At 43.9% G+C, this 25,586-nt stretch overlaps 1 protein-coding gene across 3 annotated transcripts in view; it reads right to left on the bottom strand.

Annotated features, from left to right (window-relative positions):
• The window catches only part of CASP7 (caspase 7), a 43,228-nt gene that overhangs the window by 2,816 nt on the left and 14,826 nt on the right, over positions 1-25,586 (bottom strand). For all 3 annotated transcript variants that reach the window (XM_010332887.3, XM_010332875.3, XM_074382902.1), the window contains exons 3-6: positions 6,866-7,002; positions 6,257-6,385; positions 2,960-3,135; positions 1,895-2,024 (exon numbers count right to left, since the gene is read on the bottom strand). In XM_010332887.3, the coding sequence (XP_010331189.1) occupies positions 1,895-2,024; positions 2,960-3,135; positions 6,257-6,385; positions 6,866-7,002 (572 nt within the window). The remainder of the gene's footprint in view (positions 1-1,894; positions 2,025-2,959; positions 3,136-6,256; positions 6,386-6,865; positions 7,003-25,586) is intronic.

Below are 25,586 nucleotides of genomic sequence, written 5' to 3'. Positions count from 1 at the left end.
AGCCCTGAGTTTTACCAAATGCACTCGGGTATCCAGCCCCTCAGTGCTCTGTCTGACAAGCCATCTTTCTCTTACTCATGTTGTTTGAAATTTTAGGCTCAGTTATAGCAGCTCCTTTTTAACATCGCTTTTCTTGCCCAGGTGGGGTGGCTCACACCTGTAATACCAGCACTTTGGGAGGCCAAGGCGGGCAGGTCACAAGGTCAAGAGTTCGGGACCAGCCTAACCAATGTGGTGAAACCCCTTCTCTACTAAGAATATAATAAAAATTAGCCGGGCATTTTGGTGTGTGTCTGTAATCCCAGCTACTCAAGAGGCTGAGGCAGGAGAATGGTTGAATCCGGGAGGTGGAGGTTGCAGTGAGCTGAGATCGTGCCACTGCACTCCAGCCTGGAAAAAAGAGTGAGACTCCAAAAAAATAATAATAAATAAGATTAAAAATAAATAAATAAATAAATAAAACATGGTTTTTCTCATCTGCCTCCTTGCTCAGAGCACCTACAACTCTACCCCTGGGTTTATTTACGCAGACATATGCCCTCATTGTACCACCTCCCTCTCAAGAGCAGGAAGACCAAATTATTTTCTATCTTATACCATCCTGAAAACTTGTGAAGTTACCGCTTTCACAAAATCCCATCTGTAGATGCTGCTAGAGCTGGTTTTCCAAACACACTGACCTACTTACTGTAACCAGTACCTTTGTGCCAAACACTTGACCAAACTATTAGCACAGCTGGGAGAATTCTAACTTAGTGCTGGTTCGTACCCAAAACAAAGGAAGGACTTTCATTGTACAGACTCAGTCTAATGTGGCGCTTGGTAAACAGTGAGTAGGCTTGCCCGTTACTGGCATTTTCTGGTACCTGTGTACAGGCTGCAGCGTAAAGGAACCTTGGTCTAAGCCATAGCTCCACTGCATGCCGAAATTACTTAAGCTCATCTAAACTGAAAATTCCTTTATTTTATCTGCAAAATCAGGACAGCAATAATATCTTTCCTAAATACTTATGCTATTATTGTAAGGATGATATGAGAAAAGACACATGAAAGACACTCTGTATTGTAAAGCACTATAGAAATGTTTGTGCTTATAATTACCAATAATAATAATAATAAATGCTAACAAATAATAATAATAAATGGCTTGTCAGATGGAGTGCTGAGGGGCCGGATGGCCCAGTGCATTTGGTAAAACTTGGGGCTGGATCACAGGGTATATCAGTCTTCTTGGGCTCCTATAGCAAAATACCTTAAACTAGGTGGTTTAAACAACTGATGTCTATTTCTATAAGTTGCGAAGGCTGGAAAGTCCAAGAGCGAGTCCCTAGTCAGCTTTCCTGGAGTGAAAAGTGAATGCACTTCTGTGGCAGGCAGAATAACGGTGCCCACAGATGGCCATCCCCTAACCCCAGAATCTGTGAACACGAAACCTGCTGTGGAAAAAAGGACTTTGCAGATGTGGTTGAGGTTATTGGATTGACATGGGGAGATGATCCTGAGTGTCCAGGTGGGTCCCATCTAATCACAGGAGTCCTTTCTTAGCTGTGGTCAGAAAGAGAGCACTGTCACGACAGAAGGGTCAGAGAGATGCAAAGTTGCTGGCTTTGAAGGTGAAGGAAGGGGCCACAGCCAAGGAATGCAGGAGGTTCTAAGGTGCCACACAAAGGCTAGGAAATGGATTTTCCCTTGAACCTCCAGAAGGAATGTAGCCCTGCCAACCTGTTTTGGAATTCTGACCTCCAGAAGTGCAAGATAATGCATTTGTGTATTTTAAGCCACTATGTTTGTAGTAATGCATTACTGCAGCAAGAGGAAACTAATACAGCTCCCAGGTCTGTGTTCTGATGATGGAATGGACTCAAGTATGCTTAGCAGACAATGAACGTGATACCTGGAACCGTGGAATAGGCGAAGAGAAAGTCAGCTTCCACTGGGATCTTATACCGGGGATTAGCATCTGTGTCATTGATGGGCCCTGAATCCGCCTGGATGCCATCATCGAGTTCTGTCCCTCGGCAAGCCTAAGTATCAAAGCAGACATCAATCCATGCCGCTGGGGACAGAAACGTGCATGCTGTTCACTGCTGTGTCCCAATACCTAGAACTGGGACAATACCTAGAACTGGGCAAACTTAGGAGCTCAGGGATAATCTGATGAACAGATGAATGAATGAATGAATGTGTGTCAAATTACTAAGCAAAGCAAATAAAAGTATTGCAATGTCTTAAAGAAACCCTCATAATTTACGGTCTGTCATGAAGTCTCACACCTGTAATCCCAGCACTTTGGGAAGCGGCCAGGAGTTTGAGACCAGCCTCGCAAACAGGGTGAAACCCCATCTCTGCTAAAAATACAAAAATTAGGCCGGGCGCGGTGGCTCAAGCCTGTAATCCCAGCACTTTGGGAGGCTGAGGCGGGTGGATCACGAGGTCAAGAGATCGAGACCATCCTGGTCAACATGGTGAAACCCCGTCTCTACTAAAAATACAAAAAACTAGCTGAGCATGGTGGCATGTGCCTGTAATCCCAGCTACTCGGGAGGCTGAGGCAGGAGAATTGCCTGAACCCAGGAGGCGGAGGTTGCGGTGAGCCAAGATCGCGCCATTGCACTCCAGCCTGGGCAACAAGAGCAAAACTCCATCTCAAAGGTTCAGGAGAATCACTTGAACCTGGGAGGTGGAGGTTGCAGTGAGTCGAGATCGCATCACTGTACCCCAGCCTGGGTGACAGTGAGACTCTGTCTCAAAGAAAAAAAAAAGAAACCTTCATAATTTGTGATCCAGTGCAAACACATACGCCTACCATTCAGTAACAGAAAAATAAAACCTGAATAAGACAGAAAATAAAACCCTGATTTTCATTTGGAAGAGCACTTAGATTTGTAAAAATGATGCCATCCCGTCACTCTGTAATCTTTCCCCATTTTCAAGTGTACCGGCATTGAAAAGAGATTACCTGAATGAAGAATAGTTTGGGTTTCTCTAAAAGGGTTCTGCATCTATCCCCCCTAAAGTGGGCTGTCAAATCCTTTATTGGTATGACACCATCTTTCCCATAAATTAAATTTTCTTCTCCATGGCTTAAGAGGATGCAGGCAAAGCAGGCGGCATTTGTATGGTCCTCTTCAGAAGCTGCAAGCGAACAATATGAATGTTGAAGAGTTAATGCTTAAGTTCTTGGGGGCCTCAGAAGCAGCACTTCCAGAGGCAGCCTGGTAGCGGCCCCTGACTATTAGAGGGGTACAAGGGAATGGAGGGGAGGGCCCAGGCACTGGGCTCCTCTCAAAGGACCAGACTTATCTAAGAAGTTAAGAGGGAGGGATAGTATATGGGGGCTGAGGGGCATAGCCCTGCTGTTGGCTAGTTCCGTGATATCAGGAGGGTTACTGAACCATTTTGTGCCTTGGTTTCCTTATCTGTAAATTGTAAAACAGGCCATATAATAAACATCATGCACGTATGTGTTATAGAGAATAAAATATTATACTAAGTGAAATAAGCCAGTTACTAAAGGCATGCACTGCATGACTCCACTTTTGGGAAGTACCTTGAGTAGTCAAGTTCAGAGAGAGAATATAGAACAGTGGTTGCCAGGGGCTGGAGGGAAGGGGAAATAGCTAGCTAGTGTTTAATAGAGTCAAAGTCTCAGTTTTGGAAGACGAAAAAAAGCCTGGAGATGGATGGTGGTGATGGTGATACAACCACGTGAATGTTGTTCTGATCTATAACACTTAAAAATGGTTACGATGGTAAATTTTATGTTATGTGTATTTTACAACAATTAAACAAAATTAAAGAAAAAATAAATAAAAATGCTGGATTGGCTGTGCATTTGGGGTACTGAGGAGAGGAATTATAAACCATGTAGCTAGTTGGCCCAGACAGAACTCATCAAAAGCTCTGGGATACTAACTAACCAGCTATTAGGTTAACTAACTAACCATTACTTTTAATGGTAAAAACTGCAACCTATAACTAGATAATAAACTTATCCTTTCTTCTCTGATTGAGAGGGAAAGGAGTAACTTTTAGGTACTTTACATCAGTTATTTTTAATTCCTACAAGACTGGAAGTAGGCCTCTTTTATGTTTATTTCACTGATAAAATAATGAAATCTCAGAGATATTTCATAACCTTCCCCAAAGGTGGTACAACCTGTTGGAGCCTTGGGGCCATGCTTTAAGCCCAGGACACTGCACAGTCCAACTACCTCACCAGTTCCAGGCAGAGCAAGAGTGGCCGCTCCCATTCGAATGCCTGAGACACCTTTGTATCATCTGCACAGTGATTCCGATAATTAGTTTTGACAGCGGAGGTACAGGGTGATGGTGAAAGTTGGGAGTTCCTAGCTTATTTTAAGATCACACAAATTAGGATTGTTAGAAAACGTGAGTTTTGTCTTCACTGGAACTGACTGCATGTAAAGTCAGAAAAAATAAATGTTTTACTAGTTTGAGAGGACAATAAACAAGAATCCTCTGATTGTGACATGCTTTGGGCTTGGACAGAATGAATCATCTTTCAAAAGAACAGAAACTACAACTGGGACAAATTCATATGCCTGTCTGGGCCATTATACTTCTCGAAGCATGCACACAAAATTCCTCTTGGCTCACAAGCTTCCTCACTCCATCGCCAAGAAACAGCAGGAGCTGGTAAAATAATCTGCATTTCAGGAAAGCAAGAAAATCAGGATGATGTGGTTGCCTTGTCTGGGTCGCCTAGCTGTTAGAACTTGGGCCAGACCCGGATCTCGGACTCCTGATTTCTAGTCTGGTCTAGCACATGACCTACCAGGGTACAAAAGGTCAGCTTGTAACAGTCAAATTGGAGGAAATTAGGAAAAAGCCTCGTTTAAAAAAATAGAGATGGTGAGGACTTTTTGTTTTAGCTGCAAGATTAAGAAACACAGCCGTGACTGAGATTGTGTTCCTATCTACTTCCTGTAGGTCTGTGTCTAAAGAATTGGTAGGATGTTACTTTCAAACACTTGCCCTAAATGCCAGAAGACCCTGGGTGGCATCAGTGTGGTGTAACAGAAAATGCATTTGTCCTGGAGTCAGAAGACCAGGGTGTAGGGTTTTGGTTCTGCCCCTACTAACTGCACCCTTTGGGGCATCTTCCATCCTCTCTGAAGCTCCACTCCTTCATTTATTTTATTTTATTATTGTTTGAGACACAGTCTTGCTGTCACCCAGGCTGGAGTGCAGTGGCACCATCTTGGCTTACGGTAACCTCTGCCTCTCAGGTTTAAGTGATTTTCATGCCTCAGCCTCCCAAGTAGCTGTGATTACAGGAGTGCACCACCACACTAGGCTAATTTTTGTATTTTTAAGTAGAGATGGGGTTTCACCATGTTGGCCAGGCTGTCTCGAACTCCTGGCCTCAAGGGATCCTCCTGCCTTTGCCTCCCAAAGTGCTGGGATTACAGGTGAGAGACACCGCATGTGGCCCACCTCTACATTTATAAAATGAGAATTAGATTCTGTTGGCCAACATTGCAGGGCTCCTGTTAAAGAGCTAATCAAATAATTTTGTGAACATGCTACATTAAAAATAATGTAGATCTAAAGTATATGGGAGTTATTATTCTCTATCCGCCACCAGAGAAAAGTTTACACTTAAAATTCATTCTGGAAAGGATGACACAGATTTGTTACTTCCCAGGAATGAGTCTTTTGAAATTGTGACCGTTCTGTATATAAAGAATCTATTTCTCCTGCTGAAATTTAAGCTGCTTTCATATTTTTATGAAGAGATTGAAGGCTCCCTGAAAGAGACCTGCCTACTACAGGATGTGTATGGATTACTCAAGAGGAGGGAGGTTTCTCACACTGAAATTTCTCTGTCCTGCACAGGCATCCTCCTGAGACGGGCCTGGCCAAGGTAGGAGGATCGCCTCCCTTGGGTACAGGAAGAAGGCAGCTGGAGAAGCGGTAAGGGCTCAACTTCTCTTTTTTTGAGACAGGTCTCACTCTGTCACTCAGGTTGGCGTGCAGTGGTGTGAACATGGCTCACTGGAGCCTTGACCTCCTAGGCTCAAGCAAACCTTCCACCTCAGCCCCCCAAGTAGCTGGCACTATAGGTGCATGCCATCATGCCTAGCTAATTAAAAAAACCCTTTTTTTGAGATGGGGTGTTGCCATTTTGCCCAGGCCAGTCTTGAACTCCTACGTTCAAGTGATCCTTCCACCTTGGCTTCCCAAAGTTCTGGGGTTGCAGGCGTGAGCCACCACTCCTGGCAGTGCTCACCTTTTTTAAGCAGATCTTGCATCATGGCACAAGAGCAGTCATTATAGATGATCACGTCAAAACCCAGTCTTCGGAAGCACTTGAAGAGCGCCTCGGCATCTCTGTCTGTTCCGTTTCGAACGCCCATACCTGTGGGAATCAAGCAACGAGTCCACAGGTGAGCATCCCCTGGCTGAATACCACATGCAGCTACCAGTGGACCAGACGCTAAATATACTGGTGCCAGATGCAGCAGAAACACTCCAATATATACAACGCCTTCCAAGGCCCCAGTTTAAATGAATCGAAGCATACTCAAAGGGGAGGCTAACAGTGCAGCCTGCCCGCAACAGGTGAGCCTCCTGGTAACACTCTGCTCCATCAAAGCCAAGGCCCGCCTTGATTCTTAGCCCTTTGGTCAAAGCCCCGCATCAGCTAACACATGTGGTGGGGCCTTAGGCTGAACGTTCTCACTTTCCACATAGCCCTTTCCCCTGGACACAGCAACCCCGCCTTCAGAGGGCCTGTCTGCCACAGTAGCGGGGTGCAGCGTTTCTCTCATAAATGTCCGATACAAATAGGAGAAGATGAAACGGAACCGGAAAGGATCATCCACACCCACACACCTACCTGTCAGTTTATCAAAGTTCTTGTTGTTTATTATGATGCATTTGCCCACCTTCTCAAAATTCATGCTGTACTGATACGTAGGCACTCGGTCCCGGGTGGTCTTGATGGATTGCTCTGAAACATTTTTCTTCTTCTTACTGGGGAAATAAAAGTTCCACAGTCAGGGGCTGTGGAAGAATTGTGTATAGTAATGCCTCTTGATTTTACAACGAGCGTGAAAGAGGGGTTGCCTATGAAAACTGCAATATCCTTGGAGAAAAGACCTGGTGTGCACAGATACCTCTGTTTAATTGTTATGTTTAAGTGGAACAGGGTCCCCTGGCAGATTTTATTAGATGCCAGAGAAATGCAAATTAAAATCACAATGTGATGTCAGTACACACTCACCAGAATGGCTACAGTGTAAAAGAAGCAGAGTGCTCAGCCCTGGGGATTGTCAGACATTGCTGGTGGGACTCTACTTTGTACTCCCATTGAGGAAAACTGGCAGAAGCTACTGAAATGGAACATACATATAACCTATGCCAGAGCAACTTCCCTGGGAAATGTAAACACGTTCACCAAGACAGGCCCATACATGTCACAGCAATAGCATTCAGCAATGATCTCAAACAGAAAATGATACTCATGTCCATTCACAGTCAAATGCACACATTGTTGAACACTCATCTAATGAAATACTATACGAGAATGATCAAACCACCACAACGTGAAGCAACGTGAATAAACCTCACAAATAAAACACTGAAAGAACTGACATGCAAAAGAGTACGTACAAAGTTGAAAAGAACAAAACTAATAACTAGGATTAGAAATCTAGAGATGGGGTTTTCCCTATGGTAGAGGTCAGAGACCAGAGGGACATAGGGCCTGTCTTGAGAGTGAGTTGTATTTTGTTTCTTGGTATGGGTGCTGGTTACATGTGTGTTTCTGTTGGTGAAAATTTATCAGTGTGTATACTTTCTCTATGGATGCTACATTTTAATAACATTTACATGAAAACGGGGAAAAAGGAGCAGAGAGATTACAACGAAAAAGTAGGCTCTTTCCAGTCTCCAGACAATTGGTGGTCTAGTTTGCCAAAAGTCTAGCAGGTAGGCACCATGGTGGGACATGAGGCACTATGGAGTGGGCAGAGAGACACGTGTCCAACGAGGGTGGGAAGCTGTCTTGCCAGCCATCCATGCCAATGTGAGCTCCAGGAGGAAGACATTTCTCTGTCCTGAAAATCACTGAATCCCCAACACAGAGAACAATGCCTGGCCTGTAAGTTGCTCAATATGTATTTGTTATATGAATGAATCAATAGAATCATATCCACTTCATTTTATGGATATGGAAACTGAGGTCCACTGGGAGACAGGGGTTGTCCCAGGTCACCCAGCTAGTGATGGGCGGGTCTGAGTCTGCAACCCTGTCCCCTGGAGTATCTGCCAGAAGGAAATACTGGAGTATTTGCCTGCCCTTCTCACATAGCGCCCAGCCAGAGTTAAAGCAACAAAGTAAAAGTTAAAACCCAGCCTGTTCGGCCGGGCGCGGTGGCTCAAGCCTGTAATCCCAGCACTTTGGGAGGCCGAGGCGGGTGGATCACGAGGTCAAGAGATCGAGACCATCCTGGTCAACATGGTGAAACCCCGTCTCTACCAAAAATACAAAAAATTAGCTGGGCATGGTAGCGCGTGCCTGTAATCCCAGCTACTCAGGAGGCTGAGGCAGGAGAATTGCCTGAACCCAGGAGGCAGAGGTTGCGGTGAGCCGAGATCGCGCCATTGCACTCCAGCCTGGGTAACAAGAGCGAACCTCCCTCTCATAAAAACAAAAACAAACAAAAAAAAAACCCAGCCTGTTACCTGACAAACATGGGGTCAAGGGTACTGCCCTTGAGTTGTCCTGGGCTTTTATGGTCAGAGTTTCTCAGAATCTCTGAAAGGGCATGGCCTCCCCAACCCCCCACCACTCTTATCTTACTCCAAATGACACATGAACTCTGTATGTCTAAGGTACAGATGCCATATTGCTGTTTTTCCCCTTGAACGTAACTTTATCCTCCACTTTTTGGAAGGTCACGTTTCTTCCATGATGCCACTCTACTTTTAAAAGAGAAATATCCTGAATCTGTTTTGCCTTCTATGGGCTCCTCCGTTGTTCTGTGTTCTATCTGGTTTACAGGGTGACACTGGATTTTCTTCACATTTCCTCCCACAAAGCAGCAGCGCAAAAGAGCGCTGAACTTGGGGCTGGTCAGAGCTCTCTGTGTTCACCCGCCCGTGTGACCTGATCCAGTGAGTCATTAATCCTTTGCAGAGCATCGACTTCCTCTCATGTAACGCAGTCAGTTGCATGCAGTAGGTGAAGCATTTCGTGACTTTCACAAAATTAGATGGGAGATGTGGTGGCAGCAGGTACTTCCTGTGATGTCTTCCCACCCCCTACTCCTTGGAGATGTCAGTATCAGCAAAGGGAGTTTCAAGGACACGCCATTCAGACAGCAATAGGATTTCCTTATTGTCACTCTGTTAATGACTGCTATTGACAGCGTCTTCTGTACTTGTTAAAATATGTATGTGCAGCCTTTCAAACATACAAAATCTCTGGTCTTTAATGGGTACCTTAAAGGTAGGTAGAGGGGGAATAATCATGCCCATTTTACAAGTAATAATAATAACAATGAACACTTGCCAGTGCTTACAATATCCTTGGAGAAAATACCTGGTGTGCAGAGGTCTTTTAAAGATAAAGAAGGAAAAGGGTAGCAGCCAGTGACTGGGATGCGATTATAAACCCACGAAGTCAACTAAACTAAGTAAACTAAATTGTCAACGTACTCCCTTACCATGAAGGACTCTATTGTTCAGTCATTTAAAAAGGAAGGGACTTGTTCGAGTCATGATTAAGGCTACAAAATAACATGACTGAGTATTCCTAGAGCACCAACTACCTCAAGTTTAGACTAGGTGTCCGTCTACAAACATACCACCATGCAGTAATCTTCACAACACACCTGCAAGGACTTTGCAAGAAGGCCCAGCCAAAATTGGTTCCTCATTTAATGCGATGTGGCTTTCAGTGAGTTCCTGTGACATTGCCTGGATCTTGTTAAAACTCTAATCTGCATTTCCTCACTGAATCCTGATAGCAATTCAGAGAGGGAGGCAGATGTTATTGTAACCCCCTTTAAGGATGAGCTGTAGAGGCTCAGGTGGGGAAGTAACTAGCTCAGGGTTGTGAGGGTGCGCAGCAAGTCCAAATCCAGGCAGTTGGCATGGATTCAAAGGAGTAATATTGTTAAAAATGTCCACACTGCTCAAAGCAGTCTACAGATTTCAATGCACTCCCTATCAAAAATACCAATTACAATCTTCACAGAAATAGAAGAAAAAAATTCTAAAATGTATATGAAACCACAAAAGACCCAGAATAGCCAAAGCCATCCTGAGAAAAATGAACAAAACTGGAGAAATCACTTTACCTGACTTCAGATTATACTACAAAGCTATAGTAATCAAAACAGCATGGTACTTGCATTAAAAACAGACATACAGTCCAATGCGGGGGTGGGGGGAAGAGACAAAACCCAGAAATGAATCTATGCATTTACAGTGAACTGATTTTTGACAAAGGGGCTAAGAACATACATTGGGGTAAGGACAATCTCTTCAATAAATGGTGCTGGGAAAACTAGATAACCATATGCAAAGGAATGAAACTAGACTCCTAACTCTTGCCATATACAAAAATTAAATCAAAATGCATGAAAGATTTAAATCTAAGGCTGAAATTATGAAACTGTTAGAAGAAAATGTTGAGGAAACTCTCCAGGAGGTTGGTACAGGCAAAGATTTCTTGAGTAAGACCTCAAAAGCAGAGGCAACTGACAAAAAAATAATACATAAGTCCAAAATACATAGATTTACGTAGATATTTCTTATTAGTACCTGCCACCTATGGGCCAGGAGCTTTATAAAATCACTGCATGTTCTCACAGCCATGCTGCCTTTGTGCAGATAAGAAAATTCAAGTTCAGAGTTGGAATGTGACTCCTGGTGACCTGAACCCAAAGGGTATGCTTTCTCTACTAGAGTATTTTTTCTTTGAACACTGTCTTTGATATTAAAATTCAGGACAGGACTTACTCATCTTCCAGGTTACTTTTGTGGAAGGTGGAATATAATCTGTGACCTTTCTGAAATCAGGTCTCCTGGCCCAGTTAACCCCTCCACCAAGGTAGCTTCAGGATAGGCTTCATCCAGTGATCTCTGTAACCCTTAATAATACCAGAATGGGATAAAAGAAAAGAACACTGAATAGCTAAAGCAGGGCTTTTACTTATTTATTTATTTTGAGATAGAGTCTCTCTCTGTCACTCAGGCTGGAGTGCAGTGGTGCGATTTCGGCTCACTGCAACCTCCAGCAGGTTCAAGCGATTCTCATGCCTTGGTCTCCCATGTAGCTGGGATTACACGCGTGCAGCACCATGCCTGGCTAAGTTTTGTATTTTTAATAGAGACGGTGTTTCACCATGTTGCGCAGGCTGGTCTTGAACTCCTGACCTCGGGTGATACACCTGCCTCGCCTTCCCAAAGTACTGGGACTACAAGCGTAAGCCACTGCACCCAGCCTAAAGTAGGGTTTTTAACATGTCAACTGAATTTCAGAGCAAGCTTCCGAGGTCTTGTAGCTAATTTAAGGCTATTCGGAGATCCTAAGAGTAGCATGAAGTCTGGCAGGCTGGAAACCACAGTTTATGCACTAAAATCTTTTCAGAGATAAAATCCTACTTCTTTCTTCTGTGATACGGATCTATACAATGATATCCAAGTAATATACAAGCTGGGATTTTTTAAAGCTGTCATTAGCTCATTCTCAGTGATGAACAAAACCAAACCAGCAAGTATCCTTTATAAGAAAAACAGAATTAGATATGTTTAAGTGAAAAATAAAAGGACTCTGGTTCTACCAGAATAAAACTTGGAAAATTAACTGGTTACATAAAAAGAACACAATAGGGGAATAAAGATAAATACACTTAAAAAAAAAAAAAAAAAAAAAAAAACACTGTCCATGGTTATGAAAAGTACCTTAAAACTGAACATGAAATGTGATTCTCACTCCTGGTAAATATCTCAAAAGGGTGATACCTAGCCTGCCCCTAAATTGAACTCCTATTTTTCAAAATGAACTTAATATCTGCTTCCTCCTTCTGGATTTGAGTCTGTTAATATTAATTTCTCCTTCTAAGCAAAAGAGCTTAGCTAGTCTGCCCCTAAAATGAACTCTTATTTTTCAAAATGAACTTGGTATCTGCTTCCTCTTTCTGGATTTGAGACAGTCAATATTAATTTTTCCTTTTAAACAAAATAGCTTTTTTGTTAAACCCACATCTTCCCAGACCACAGATGTGTGTTTGTAAGTGACTATCCATTAAATCCCATCGAACTCATCTTCCTAAGAATAGCTAGCCTAGGGAAAACTCCGTCCATAGCTTAACTTTGAGGAAGAAAACCCTGATGTTTAAAGCATGTAACCTATTCAGTTACATGCTTTAATCATGTAACTGGAGACAGACAAAGAAAAGATGTAAAGGTCTAGAAGGCATCAGGAAGAAAGCACCAGAAATAAAGAGGGAGAGGGACTAAAAGTCCACTGCTTATAGATATATTCTTCAAGAATCAGAGTCCAAGAGATTAGGCTACTACCTAAAAGCTCTGTATCTAAGAGCTGTGATGTTTTGGAGCACCTTATTTCCCCTGGCGATTATACCCCTTTCACCCCCATTCTCCCTTTGAGACTATAGTGAGAGCCACCATATTGGTAGAACGTGATTTGTCATCCCACCCCCTTGACCCTGCAGCCACCACTGATTGGTCCAGGGGGCACCTGATCCCCAGGCTGGGCCAATCAGCCCTCTTCCCTGGATATTTGAGAACTGAAATTGAGAAAACGGGTCAATCTCTGTCAAAGTGGCTAAAATGAGAGTTGGTGGCTGCCATGTTTTTACCATGTAGCCTGAGGAGCCAAGAGGACAGACTGGCCACTTTTGGGCAGAACAAAGCCAATGGACAAGAGAAAGTGGGAATGGAGGAGGAGAATGGGTGATGCTCGAGCTCAAGATTCCTGTGAGCCTGAGTGTTCCTTTAAAAAGAGAAATCAGGCCAGGTGCGGTGGCTCACGCCTGTAATTCCAGGTGGCCAGATCACCGGAGGTCAGGAGTTCAAGACCAGCCCGGCCAACATGATGAAACCCCATCTCTATAAAATCACAAAATTCAGCCAGGTGTGGTGGCATCCACCTAGAATCCCAGCTACTCAGGAGGCTGAGGTCCAAGAATTGCTTGAACCCATGAGGCAGAGGTTGCAGTGAGCTGAGATTGTGTCACTGAACTACAACCCAGGTGACAGAGCAAGACTCCTTCTCAAAAAAGAAAGAAATCATCCCACCATCACCACTTAAAGCCCTCCCAGTGTTCCCTGTGAAACTCTATTCCAGGGTTTCAGAAGCCTTCAGGGTGTCTCCTGCTGGCCTGTCAGCTCGGACCTGCTTGCGGAGGATCGCACAGCCTGGCAGGTCCCAGGGCACCCACGATGGCTCCCACCCAGTGGAGCTGGCCACTGTCCCTGGGTCTGTAGTCTTTGCACACAACCCTAGTTCGCTGGGCATCTTGCTGCTGCCTCAGGCCAGGACCCTGGAAGGCCCAAGCTGCATCATCTTCTGACCTGAGATCCACCATTTCCTAACTGGCTTCCCACCAAAGTGAGCTTTTAAATAAATAAAAATGCTAAGGCCAGGTGTGGTGGCTCATGCCAGCACTTTCTAAGGCCACTGCGGGCAGATCACTTGAGCCCAGGAGTTTGAATAGCCTGAGCAACATAGAGAAACTTGGTCTCCACAAAAAAATACAAATAAATAAATAAATTTAGCCAGGCATCGTGGTGTGTGCCTATAGTCCCAGCTGCTTTGGGGGCTGAGGTGGGAGGATCACTTGAGCCTAGGAGGCAGAGGCTGCAGTGAGCTGAGATGGTGCCATTGCATTCCAGCCTTGGCAACAGAGACCCTATATATTAAAAAAAAAAAAAAAAAAAAAGATAAATCCAGCCAGATTAGTTCCTTGCCCAGAGCCATCCCATGGTTTTCGTACATGCTGGTAAGAAACTCCAGGGTCCTGACCGCAGCCCGCAGGGCCTATGTGAGTTCCTACCTCTATTATATCCACTTTTTCCTTCCCAGTCCTGCCTCAGCCTCTAGAGTAGCTGGGATTACAGGGGCATACCATCATGCCTGGCTACTTTTTTTTTTTTTTTGTATTTTTAGTAGAGACGGGGTTTCACCATGTTGGTTGGGCTGGTCTTGAACTCCTGACCTCAGGTGATCTGACTGCCTCGGCCTCCCAAAATGCTGGCATTACAGGCGTAAGCCACACAACACCCGGTCTCTGCCTTAACTTTTAAATCACAGCTCATCACCTGACCTCAAATTACAGATCTATGTTGTCTCCTGCTAGAGTGTAAACTCTATGAGGGCAGGACTTGGACTACTTTGCTGTGGTTTCCTCAGCTTCTAGAACAGTGTCCCTCACATAGCAGGTGCTCAACAGTATTTTGTGAATGAGTGAAGAGTGTTTCGTGCTGAAGAAACACCACAGTCAGAGGCCATGGGCCACCTCCAGTTTAACTAGGGGCAGATCAGCTAAACGGAGCTGCTGTCCTGCCTGGTGACCAGCAGGACATGTCAGGGACAGGTGAGGGAGGGGCACACTGCTACCTGTACTTCCATGTCGCCAACTCTTGTTGCAAGGCTGCTGCAGAGACACTGATTAGGTATAGCCTCAGGCTCAAAGCTCATGTACAGATTTCGGAGAGGGAGCTAATTCAGGGCAGCCCTTGCCTGCTGATGCTGCAGGAACAAAGGACCACTCTTTTGCTTGAGTATTTCTTTCAGTGGGGAGGCCTAATACTACTTGGAAACAATTTTGTAGTAGTAAGTTTTCTCCCCTCATTTCCCCTGACTCTCCCATGCCCAATGTTGAACCTTCATAGCACCCCTCAATTACAAGAGCTAGCTAGCAGACATAAGTTTATTCAATTAGTCACTTGCTAATAACCAGATTGGATCATAAAGGGAAGGGTTCTTTAATCAAAATCACACAGAACTGTAAACAAGAATGAGGAAGCTCTTTATAGTCTGATGTGGGACAATTTCCAATCAGTCGTATTAAGTACAGAATAAAACCAAAGTGCGGAACAATGGCGGCAGTGTGCTACCTTTTAAAAAAACTGAGAGGAAAAGAAAATATGTCCAGATTTGCTCGTATGTGCATAAGGAGATGCTTGAAGGGTGATACAGCAGATAAATCCATGGATTCAGGGGCTGGACTGCCTAGGTCGGAATCCCTGCTCTACCGCATAGCTGTGTGTCTGTGGGCAAGTCACACAGGACCCTCTGAAGCTTGAGGGTCATGGCAACAAGCCTGTGTGTCCACTGCATGTGCCCTCTCAGCTCTGACCTTTCATTGCGGTCTCTGATCTTGTTTCAAGACCCTCGCCTACTTCCAGAGCCTGTGGAAGTGGAGAAGCTGATGGAAGATGTTGGCCACACATTCCTGCATAGTGTCAATTCACACTCCCGTGTGGGGCAGAGAACACCGGCTCACTCTACTGTATCAAACAGCTCTCCAGCTGTGCACAGCCTATTGGCCCCTTGGCTCTTGGCCAGAAGATGGAACCTGACATACCTCAGGAAGCACAGCCTCTGGAAGATGCCCCTCTGCAGCAGTGAGGGCGTATTTAGGGCCACGGGGGCAATTTACAACTCTCCATGAAAAGTGCAATGTCTCCCAGCAGTGACAGCTGAGCTGAACATTAAACAAATGCTTCCAGGAAACGTCCCAGCAGGCAATGTCATCCTTAGAGTCTCCTTCGTTTGTAACAAACTATGTAGAGTTCCTGGGGCAGCCTAGGTGTGAGCAGTAATTCACTCTGGCACGGCCAGAGGAGGCCTGCTTTGTGATCCCAGTCCTAGCAGTGAATAGAGTTACAGTCTGTTTGGGAATCACTTGCTGGAGCCGAGCAGATCATCAGATAAACAACTGCTATTGGACAGAAGAAAGGGCCTTAAGGGCTCCCGGGAGATTGTGCTAATTAATTAGCCAATGGCACAAAGAAGGCCAACAGTCCACAACTCAGCCCAGCAGGTTCTCCCAGGGGTGGGAGCTGGGGCAGGAATAAGGAGAGTAAGATGCTTTCAAAGGTCCAGATTAGAAACTTCTTCAGCTGGCAATCATCCCCAAAGACATGATTTTCTTAAAAGTGGCTGTTCTTGTTCCTCCAGGTTCCGAGAACCTCGCTGCAGAGGATGCTGATGCACGTGAGAACTGCTGTACCCCACCAAAAGGGGAGGCAGAAGGAAAAGGTGGCAGAGATTCTTTCCAAGTCCAGATCAATGGGCATGAGTGCTTCTTCCGAAGCTGATGAATGATACAAACGATGGAGGAACCACCACTTCAGATATTTGTTAAGTCACCATGAACAAGTATGAATATTTTTACAGACTTATGCTTTACAAATTGAATTAACAATCATTATCCCATTGATTCTGCAAAGTACAGAAGAGAGGCAAAGAAAGACAAGGCAAATAAAACTGGCCAGGGTACTCTTTACTCCAGAGTCTATCACTTCCCATTCTATCCATCCCCTTTACCCCTCTCTTGCTAATTGTTGATACAACTGTCTTTGCTTTGGTCCTTTTTTACATTCTGAAGACTTTTACTAAGATTACTTTGCAAAGAAACGTAAGATTCTTGTTTTGGAACCTGCTATTAATTGCAAAGTCCAAGATAAACCAGAGCAGTGAATTGAAAGTTCTAAATCCGCTTAAAAGCTTGTGTGTTCCACAATTCACTGCAGATTTGAAAAAAGAAATCCGGCTACTAAATCACCATGCTTAAGGGCCAAACAAGCAAGATCACAACACACTACAATATCTTGGTAGAATGACTTATTAAGTGCACTTAAGTGTGCATTAAAATGCATAAGGAAGTTAATTAACACAGCAGGTTGACCAGTGCTTGCTAAACATCCCAACTGCTTCTTCGTGTTGAGTTTTCTTGCCAGTGTGGGAAAGCATCATTATCTTCATTTCCAGATGTGTTCAGATAAGCATAAATCTCTGCTAGGAACACAGATAATCCCAGCAGCAACTGTCAAGAAGGAACCAGACTGTCCTAACTTCTTAGAGAGCCATTTCTTCCAACTTCTAATTTCACAGTGTGAGGTCAACTCAGTCATTTTCACCACAACGAAGTCAAGAGTCAAAAAATTATAACCAAGCTCTCATGATTATTTAGCTTAAAAGATCTCCTTGAAGCACCTACAGCAACTTGTACCAGAAAACATTATAGGATAAAAATATTCTGCCTCCTTTACAAAGAAATAAAAAACCTTAGAAAGAGTACAGTAGATTTTTACAATCCATTTCGGGTGCAAGTATAATTTTCCCCATCACTGAAGTGGATAAATACAGGTTTTATCCTCTTATGGATCCCCTGGGCTACTCAAAATGTGAATTATGTCTTTCTATATTTGGAAAGGAATATAAGCATGCGAACCCACTGTGATTTATTTTCTAAAGCATCACCATGAATAGGATTCCCAGTAGTTCTATCTGCCTGCAGACATTCATCAGCATGAAAGTAAACACACCACCAGGCTCCTATCTCCCCAGGGCTGTTTCATTCGGAACTAGAGCTCTGGTTTTCGTAGCCACTTTGTCTAAATATTTTGGGGATGATTCATTCATGGTCTCAACCTCTCAACAGAGGGCATCCCCATCGTCCTAACATACCAAGGCCCAGAGCAAGGCAGAGAAGGAAAGAAAGAGTGCAGGTGGTACCTAGCGTCTCCATCCGAAAACAGTCCCCTTTGCATCAGAACTAGGCTGTGCTCTGCGACGACAGGAAGTGAGTTTCCTTCTTCTCTGTAATAATAAAAACTCAACATGCTCGGAGCTCAGCAGGGGACAGAAGACTGGCACAGGCCGCCTGGCCCTGAAGGCCTGTGACTGAATCAGCAGTGAACTGCACGCTGGAGTTTTCCATAGGACCATTCAAACTCGGGCTGGGAAGGTCACACTGGCCTTTCCCTTCTCTGCTGACCGGCAGAAATGCCCCGGCTCCCCATTGTAGTATCCCCCAACCCTGGGATGGCTCCCTGTGGAAAAAAGCAACTGTCTATGAGCATGGGGTCCAAAGGGAAAAAAACAGCAACCCAAATTACCATAAACATGCAGTCAGGAGCACAATCTTTAAGAGTGAAAAATCGGAAACAACAGGGGAATAGCTAAGCAAGAGACAGTATCAACAGAATAAACCATCACACAGCTATGTAAAGCTGATGAGCATCACACATGGTCAGCCCACCGAAGTGCCACATCTACAACAGGTTGCAAAACAGCACTCACATGATGGCAAAACATCTCAGACTACCTGGAAGTTAATCAACAAAAACAGGAAGTGAGTGTGTGGTGAATTAAAGAGTTCAAGTTCAGGCCAGGCGCAGCGGCTCATGCCTGTCATCCCAGCACTTTTGGAGGCTGAGGTGGGCGGATAACAAGGTCAGAAGATCTACACCATCCTGGCTAACTCAGTGAAACTCTATCTCTACTAAAAACACAAAAAAATGAGCTGGGCATCATGGCACGCCTGTAGTCCCAGCTACTCAGGAGGCTGAGGCAGGAGAATTGCTTGAACTCAGAAGGCAGAGGTTTCAGTGAGCCGAGATCATGCCACTGCACTCCAGCTTGGGTGACAGAGTGAAACTCTGTCTCAAAAAAAAAAAAAAGAAACAAAAAAGAACTCAAGTTCATTAGGTTATGTTTTTCCTTTAAAGGTGCTCAAGTGAATAAGAAAAATAATAGAAGACCATGGAAGCATGGCAAAGCCCTTCATTTTCAAATGAGGCATATGAAGATTTTTCAATGATCTTGCAGAAAGTGAATGATCCAGGAGTTGCAGTATTTTTCCATCTCATCCCTCCAAATGCAACAAGGAGAACGCAAACATATGAAAACCAAACATTTACAAAGTGAACTGCTCGGCAATGCTTTTCTCAATTTCTTGGTTCAAGACCACAGTCTAGAAAGGGTATGAAGCTGATAGAATAAGGTTATAGTACCCGAGACCCTGCACAAACCTCCCAATCATCTGCCATCCTCAGGTCTGTGAACAAGACAGAAAATTTGCTCTATACGTTTTTTTTTTTTCCTCTGAAATTCAGTTGCAAAAATACAGACATAGGGAAACAAACTCAGTTTAAAAGAGGCTAAGGAGAATAGATCCCCCTCCCCAAAACATACCAACCTCCACATTTCCCTCTTTCCCCTAAAACAAAAACAACAACAACAACAACAACAAAAAAAAAAACAAAAAACAAACAAACAAACAAAAAAAACACCACAGTAGGGTCCCTGACAATAAAAATTGACAAATCACTTTAAAACAAATCATCCACGGGGAATAAAGGGCTGAATTGTCTTTAAACACCCTAACAGACTGAATGGATATAACAGGTCTGTATTATGGCTGCAGGGTCCAGCATTAGAACAGCTAACATATTTCAGTCTGTACTCAATCACTTCACCCTTCCCTTTAAAACTCGCCATCAGCAGGCGAGGTGGCTCACATCTGTAATCCCAGCACTTTGGGAGGCCAAGGTCAGGAGTTCAAGACCAGCCTGGCTAACACGGTGAAATCCCATCTCTATTAAAAATACAAAAAAAAAAAAAAAAAAAAAAAAAAAAAAAGCCAGGCCTGGTGGCACGTGCATGTAATCTCAGCTACTAGGGAGGCTGAGGCATAAGAATTACTTGAACCCAGAAGACAGAGGTTGCAGTGAGGCGAGATTGTACCACTGCACTCCAGCCTGGACAACAGAGTGAGACTCTGTCTCAAAAAAACAAAACAAAACAAAAACAAAACAAAACAAAATAAAAGAAACCCCAAAAATCTCAAACAAACAAACAAACAAACAAACTTCATCACAGATCCTTGAGAGAAAGAAAATCAGAAGCTCAGGGGTTAAACATGCAATGCCATGCTCACATTTCCTATTTGTGATGTTCATGTGAGAAGCAACTGGTTATGTTTTCACAGCACTTTTCTATTACTAGGCTTCGTTTTCCCCTGCTAATAGTGTTCTAGGTTTCCATTACTGTGAAGAGCTGATGATGTACCTTACCTTTTCTTTTCACTTTAGAGTTAATTTTTCCCCTCTAGAAGAGCAATAACTGAAAAGAACTGGAGGTATCCCACACATGCAGAAGCTACAGCTTTGCAGTTCCTAGACCCTCTGCCCATGTTTTGGTGGCCTGCACCCGCTGCTCCTAAAACATACAGTTGGCCCTCTTCACTGGAAAGTCTGCTTGCTCACCCTGCTGGGACAGCTGTCCCTATGCCATCCCTCTGCCAAACTGAAGCAGAAAGGAAGCTGTGAACATGAAGAAAATTTGCTGACCCACTTGGGTGGAAGGAAAAAACCACTCTGTGGGTGGATGAATGCGGCTGAACAGCCTGATGCCACCACTTGATGGTGGTACTTGATGTTGAGGGGAAACACTGGACCCCAAGTTAGGCCTGTGTCTTGGTGCTGGTCCTGCTGGGTGGCTATGCGTCACTTCTCTGGTCTTCCTTTCCTTGATCACAATGAAGGGAATTAGATAAATTACATTTTAAGGGTTCTCCCAGTGTTAAAGTCATGATTCTATGATTTCTTCCTCAGCAGGCACATTCAAGTGATTTGGGAAACTGACAGTTACTCTAACTATAACAATCCTGTGGGCAGAGATTAATATCTCTATTGTCCAGATAAGGAAACAGGCACAGGAAGGTCACGTGACTTGCTATAGTCCCTCAAATAGTAAGTGGGAGGAAGGCCCAGGAATCGAACCCCGGTTGTCCGACTCAACTTTGCCACTTCTATTAGTTTATGTAGTATCATCACTGCTTCAAATACAGCATGAAATCTTTATCAATCGCTATGTACAAATTTGGGAGGCAGGCATCTGATTTTCTGTCAGCTGAATTTGAAGCCTTCCTTTATTGAAAAGTAAATGCCCTGTGTAAATGACAATGTTCATCTATTTTTAGTGAGCCTAGACCTGGCCCCTTTTAATCAATGGGCATCGCAGCACAATTTCTGCTTTACTTGGAACGTATTCTTTGGAAGGAATTAGGATCTGCTTTCTTTGTTCTTGTCTCTGATTCCAAAGCACTACGTCTTCTAAAACAGTTTTTTAACCCCTTTCCAAATGAAAAGGCATGCCACTTAGATATTCCTTATAATTATACAAATAACACACTTTTTATAGGGATGTGTTTATATCTAACACTCACTGGTGAAGAAGCCAAAGATGCCACCAGGAGAGAGAATTATAACCAAGTGGCATTTATTAACCACCCTCCAGGGGGCAAAGGCTGGAAAACACAGATAATGCCAAGGGTAAAGCCCATGTGATCGAGCCAGTGTCTGGAAAACAGGGAGCTGATCTAATTCTGAGAATAGATCCTTTCTCCTGCTCTCTTCCATTGGGAAACCAGACCAGTAAAGAAACTCCTCAGCAGAGACACGCAAGACTCCACACAGGCCCAGGGGAGATTTGAGACTGCATGAAACCCGTCTTCCCCTTTGTTTCTTTTCTTGGATTCTGACCTTGAGCAGAGCTCAGAAGGGAGCCTCTGATTTCTCAGGTTTCTAGGAGAGAACATCTTCTACGCTGCTGGCCAGGGCTTGGTCTTGGACTTACAATGGCTCTTCATGGCCATTAAGACCAAACTCAGCCTGCCCAGCAGATTCGGCCCGCTTTCCTAGGCAGAAGGCACACTGGTAGCCTTGTCTGACCATCGTGTCCACCCTGGCCCTGAGGTTCTGCCGGTCCCCTGATATCCTCCCTGCTTTTTCTGGCAACTCAAGTCCCAACTCCTCCTCCAGTCCTTCCTTATCCTTCCCTCCTCAACCTCCCACAGCTCCAAGGCTATATCCTACAATTCAGCAATTAGTTATTATTTTCTGTAGCTATGCTAGGCATTTGGTTAAAACCTTGACTTTATTTCCAGGGCAAGGACTACCAGGTTATATTTACTCAAGAGAGATCCCTCTTCAAGTGCAAGGAGGACCCTAGATCCTCTTCTATAAACTATGGTTCATAATGAATATAGACTGGTCCCATAATGATTAAGTAATTTAAAACCTGAATGCTTTACTAATATTAACATATTTTGAATATTTTTCTTTCATGCTTTTCTGTGTTTTCCAAATTTTCTTCAATAATCAGAACATTACGAAACCATTAAAAATTTTTTAAAAAATAAAGAACAGGCTGGATGATTATTTAGTGCCTATGGACTAGAAATAAAACGATGCTGTCCTGCCATCTAGTGGCTGTGAGGCTAAAAAGGCCAAGACATGTCTAAGTCTTGGAACTACGAATGCTTGAGACTTGTGAGGTCCCACCCTGGCTTTTTGGAGAAGGGGATTTCTTTCTGCAACCCAGGATCCTTCAAGACTTCAGGTGAGGGCAGGTGGGCAGTCTGGTCCTTGATTAGAGACAGGTCAGCGATGCTACTGCCTCCCCAACTACCTTACCTAACAGTGATTCTGAGCTCCTTAGAGAAGGGAGCTGGAATGGGGTGGGATGGGATGGAGGGAAGGTGGTGAGGAGGCAGCATCATCAGCTGCAAGGAACACCCAGAGGAGCCAGTAGCACTCCCATGCATTGCACCCCACATCTGTCAGTGGGACACATAGCACCCCTGAAACTGCAGATAAGACCACGGGATATTTATTGTTTATTTTAGTGATGTCAACATCAGTCGTGCTATGGAAAAGGTAGACTGGGGTAGAATGGAGACCCTCCAGGCTTATTTATCTTTCCAGAAGACTTAAAGCTGAGGGGTTAGGGGGCATACCACAGACAACATCTTTTTTTTTTTTCTTTTTGAGACGGAGTTTCGCTCTTGTTAACCCAGGCTGGAGTGCAATGGTGCGATCTCGGCTCACCGCAACCTCCGCCTCCTGGGTTCAGGCAATTCTCCTGCCTCAGCCTCCTGAGTAGCTAGGACTACAGGCATGTGCCACCATGCTCAGCTAATTGTTTTTGTATTTTTAGTAGAGATGGGGTTTCACCATATTGACCAGGATGGTCTCGATCTCTTGACCTCGTGATCCACCCGCCTCGGCCTCCCAAAGTGCTGAGATTATAGGCTTAAGCCACCGCACCCGGCCTGACCACATCTATTTTTGCTAAATACAAGGGTCTTTTAGGCAGAAGTCCTCCAGCGAGGTATTGAAGAAATACAAGAAGTGCAGGCACAGTCTTAAGGGAAAAAACGACCAGGTCTTCAACTGCCACTTGTGTTTTTTTCTAAAACTAGTCTGTCGGAGATATCACTTTCCCCTGGCGCACTCTCCATCTCTCACTGTGTAAAAGAAAGGAAGACTTTCTCACCCACCCTGAACCTCACTTACAGGGTGATGAACCCTCCAGGTCATCCACAGATAAGACATACGTGTGAGTCTCCCTGAGCCAGGCACTGTGGTGGCGCTTCTTACTTATACACGAGTCTGATAAAGGTGAAGTATGTCATTAGAAATGGGGGTATCTGGGACCACACTGGGGCTGTTCCAAATTCAAAAACAGGTACAAATCAGATATACCGCAGGCTCAGTTTCAGACCACCACAAGAAAGCAAATACTGCAATAAATTGAGTTGCCTGACTTTTTTGGTTTCCCAGTGGATAGAAAAGTTATGTTAACACTGTACTCCAGTCAGAGTGTATGCAACAGCATTATGACAAAAAAAAAAAAAAAAAATGCGTGTCTTAATTAAAACATACTTTATCACTAAAAAAATGCTAACAATCATCTGAGCCTTCAGTGGGTTGTAATTGCTGGGCTGGTGGAGGGTCTTGCCTCAGCACTGATGCCGCTGACTAATCTGGTGGTGTTGCCGAAACTTAGGGTGGCTGAGACAATTTCTTAAAATGAGACAGCGATGAAGTTCACTGCATCAGATGACTCTTCCTCTTATGAACAATTTCCTTGTAGCATGCCATTCTGTTTGATAGTATTTTATCCACAGAACAACTTCACTCAAAATTCAAATCGACAGAGAGGTGGCCGTTCCCTCACCTGTCACACTATGCACGTTCGTGGGGAACCTGGCGCTAAACCATTCGCAGATGACCTGCTTCTGGGTTGGGGTTGTACGTAGCAGAGAAGCTCCCTCGCTGCGATTTATTGAAAGTCAGACCTCAACACGAGTGTTTGTAAAACAAACAGAAAAAAAATTAAAATAAAACAAAAAAGGGGTTGATACACACAAACACACAAAATTCAAGTCAAACCTCTCAAACTCTGCAGCTGCTTTACCAACTAAGTTTATGTAATATTCTAAATGTACATTTCAAAAACATATACAGCACATTCACCAGCCACAGATTCTATCTCAAGAAACCACTTATTTTGCTTATTCATAAGAAGAAACTCCTTATCTGTTCAAGTTTTATCATGAGATTGCAGCAATTCAGCTACATCTTCAGGTCTACTTCTAATTCTAGTTCTCTTGCTATTTCCACCACAACAGGCACACCTGAAGTTACTTCCTCCACTGAAGGAAGTCTTGGACCTGTCAAAATCACCCATGAGGGTTGGAATCAACTTCTTCCAAACTCCTATTAGTGTTTTGACTTCCTCCCATAAATCACAAATATTCTTACTGGCATCTAGAATGGTGCATCCTTTCCAGAAGGTTTTCAATTAACTTTGCCCAGATCCATCAGAGGTAACATTATAACATTATTCCCAATGTTATTTATGGCAAATATGGCCTTATAAAATGTATTTCTGAAATAATATTTCTCAAACAGTAAGACATTTTTAAAGTAGTAAGACTTTGAAGTCGAAATTACTCCTTGATCCATAAGCTGCAGAATGTATGTTTTAGCAGGCATAAAAAACATTAATCTCCTTCTGCATCTTCATCAGAGCTCTTGGGTGACCAGGTGGAATCTCAATGGACAGTAATATTGTGAAAGGAATTTTTTTTTTAATGAGCAGCAGGTCTCGACAGTGTGTTTAAAATATCCGGTAAACCATGTTATAAAGAGGTATCATCCAGGCTTTGTTCTTCCATTTATAGGGCACAGAAAGAATAGATTTAGCATAATTCTTAAGGGCCCTTAAGATTTTCAGACTGGTCACTGAGCACTGGCTTCAACTTAAAGTCACCAGTCTGCCTTACAAGAGTCAAGCTGTCCTATAAAGCACTAAGGCCAGGCAATGACTTCTCTTCTTTTGCTAGGACAATCTTAGATGGCATCTTCTTCCTGTAGAAGGCTGTTTTGCCTACATTGAGAATCTGTTATTTAGTGTAGCCACTTTCAGCAATTATCTTAGCTAGATCTTCTGGATAACTTGCTGTAGCTTCTACATCAGCCCTTGCTGCTTCATCCTGAACTTTTATTTTATGGAGAAGGCTTCTTTCCTTAAGCCTCATGGACCAACCATTGCTAGCTTCAAACTTTTCTTCTACGGCTTTCTCACCTCTCTCAGCCTTCAAAGAATCGCAGAGTTAGGGCCTTGCTCCGGCTTGGGCTTTAGTTTAAGAAAAAGTTGGGGCTGGTTTGATCTATCCAGACCACTCAAACTTTCTCCAATTTAGCAATAATGAACACTG

The sequence above is a fragment of the Saimiri boliviensis genome, chromosome 12, assembly GCF_048565385.1.
Source record: "Saimiri boliviensis isolate mSaiBol1 chromosome 12, mSaiBol1.pri, whole genome shotgun sequence".
Classification (NCBI taxonomy): domain Eukaryota; kingdom Metazoa; phylum Chordata; class Mammalia; order Primates; family Cebidae; genus Saimiri; species Saimiri boliviensis.
This window is presented reverse-complemented; position numbering and strand designations above follow the sequence as displayed.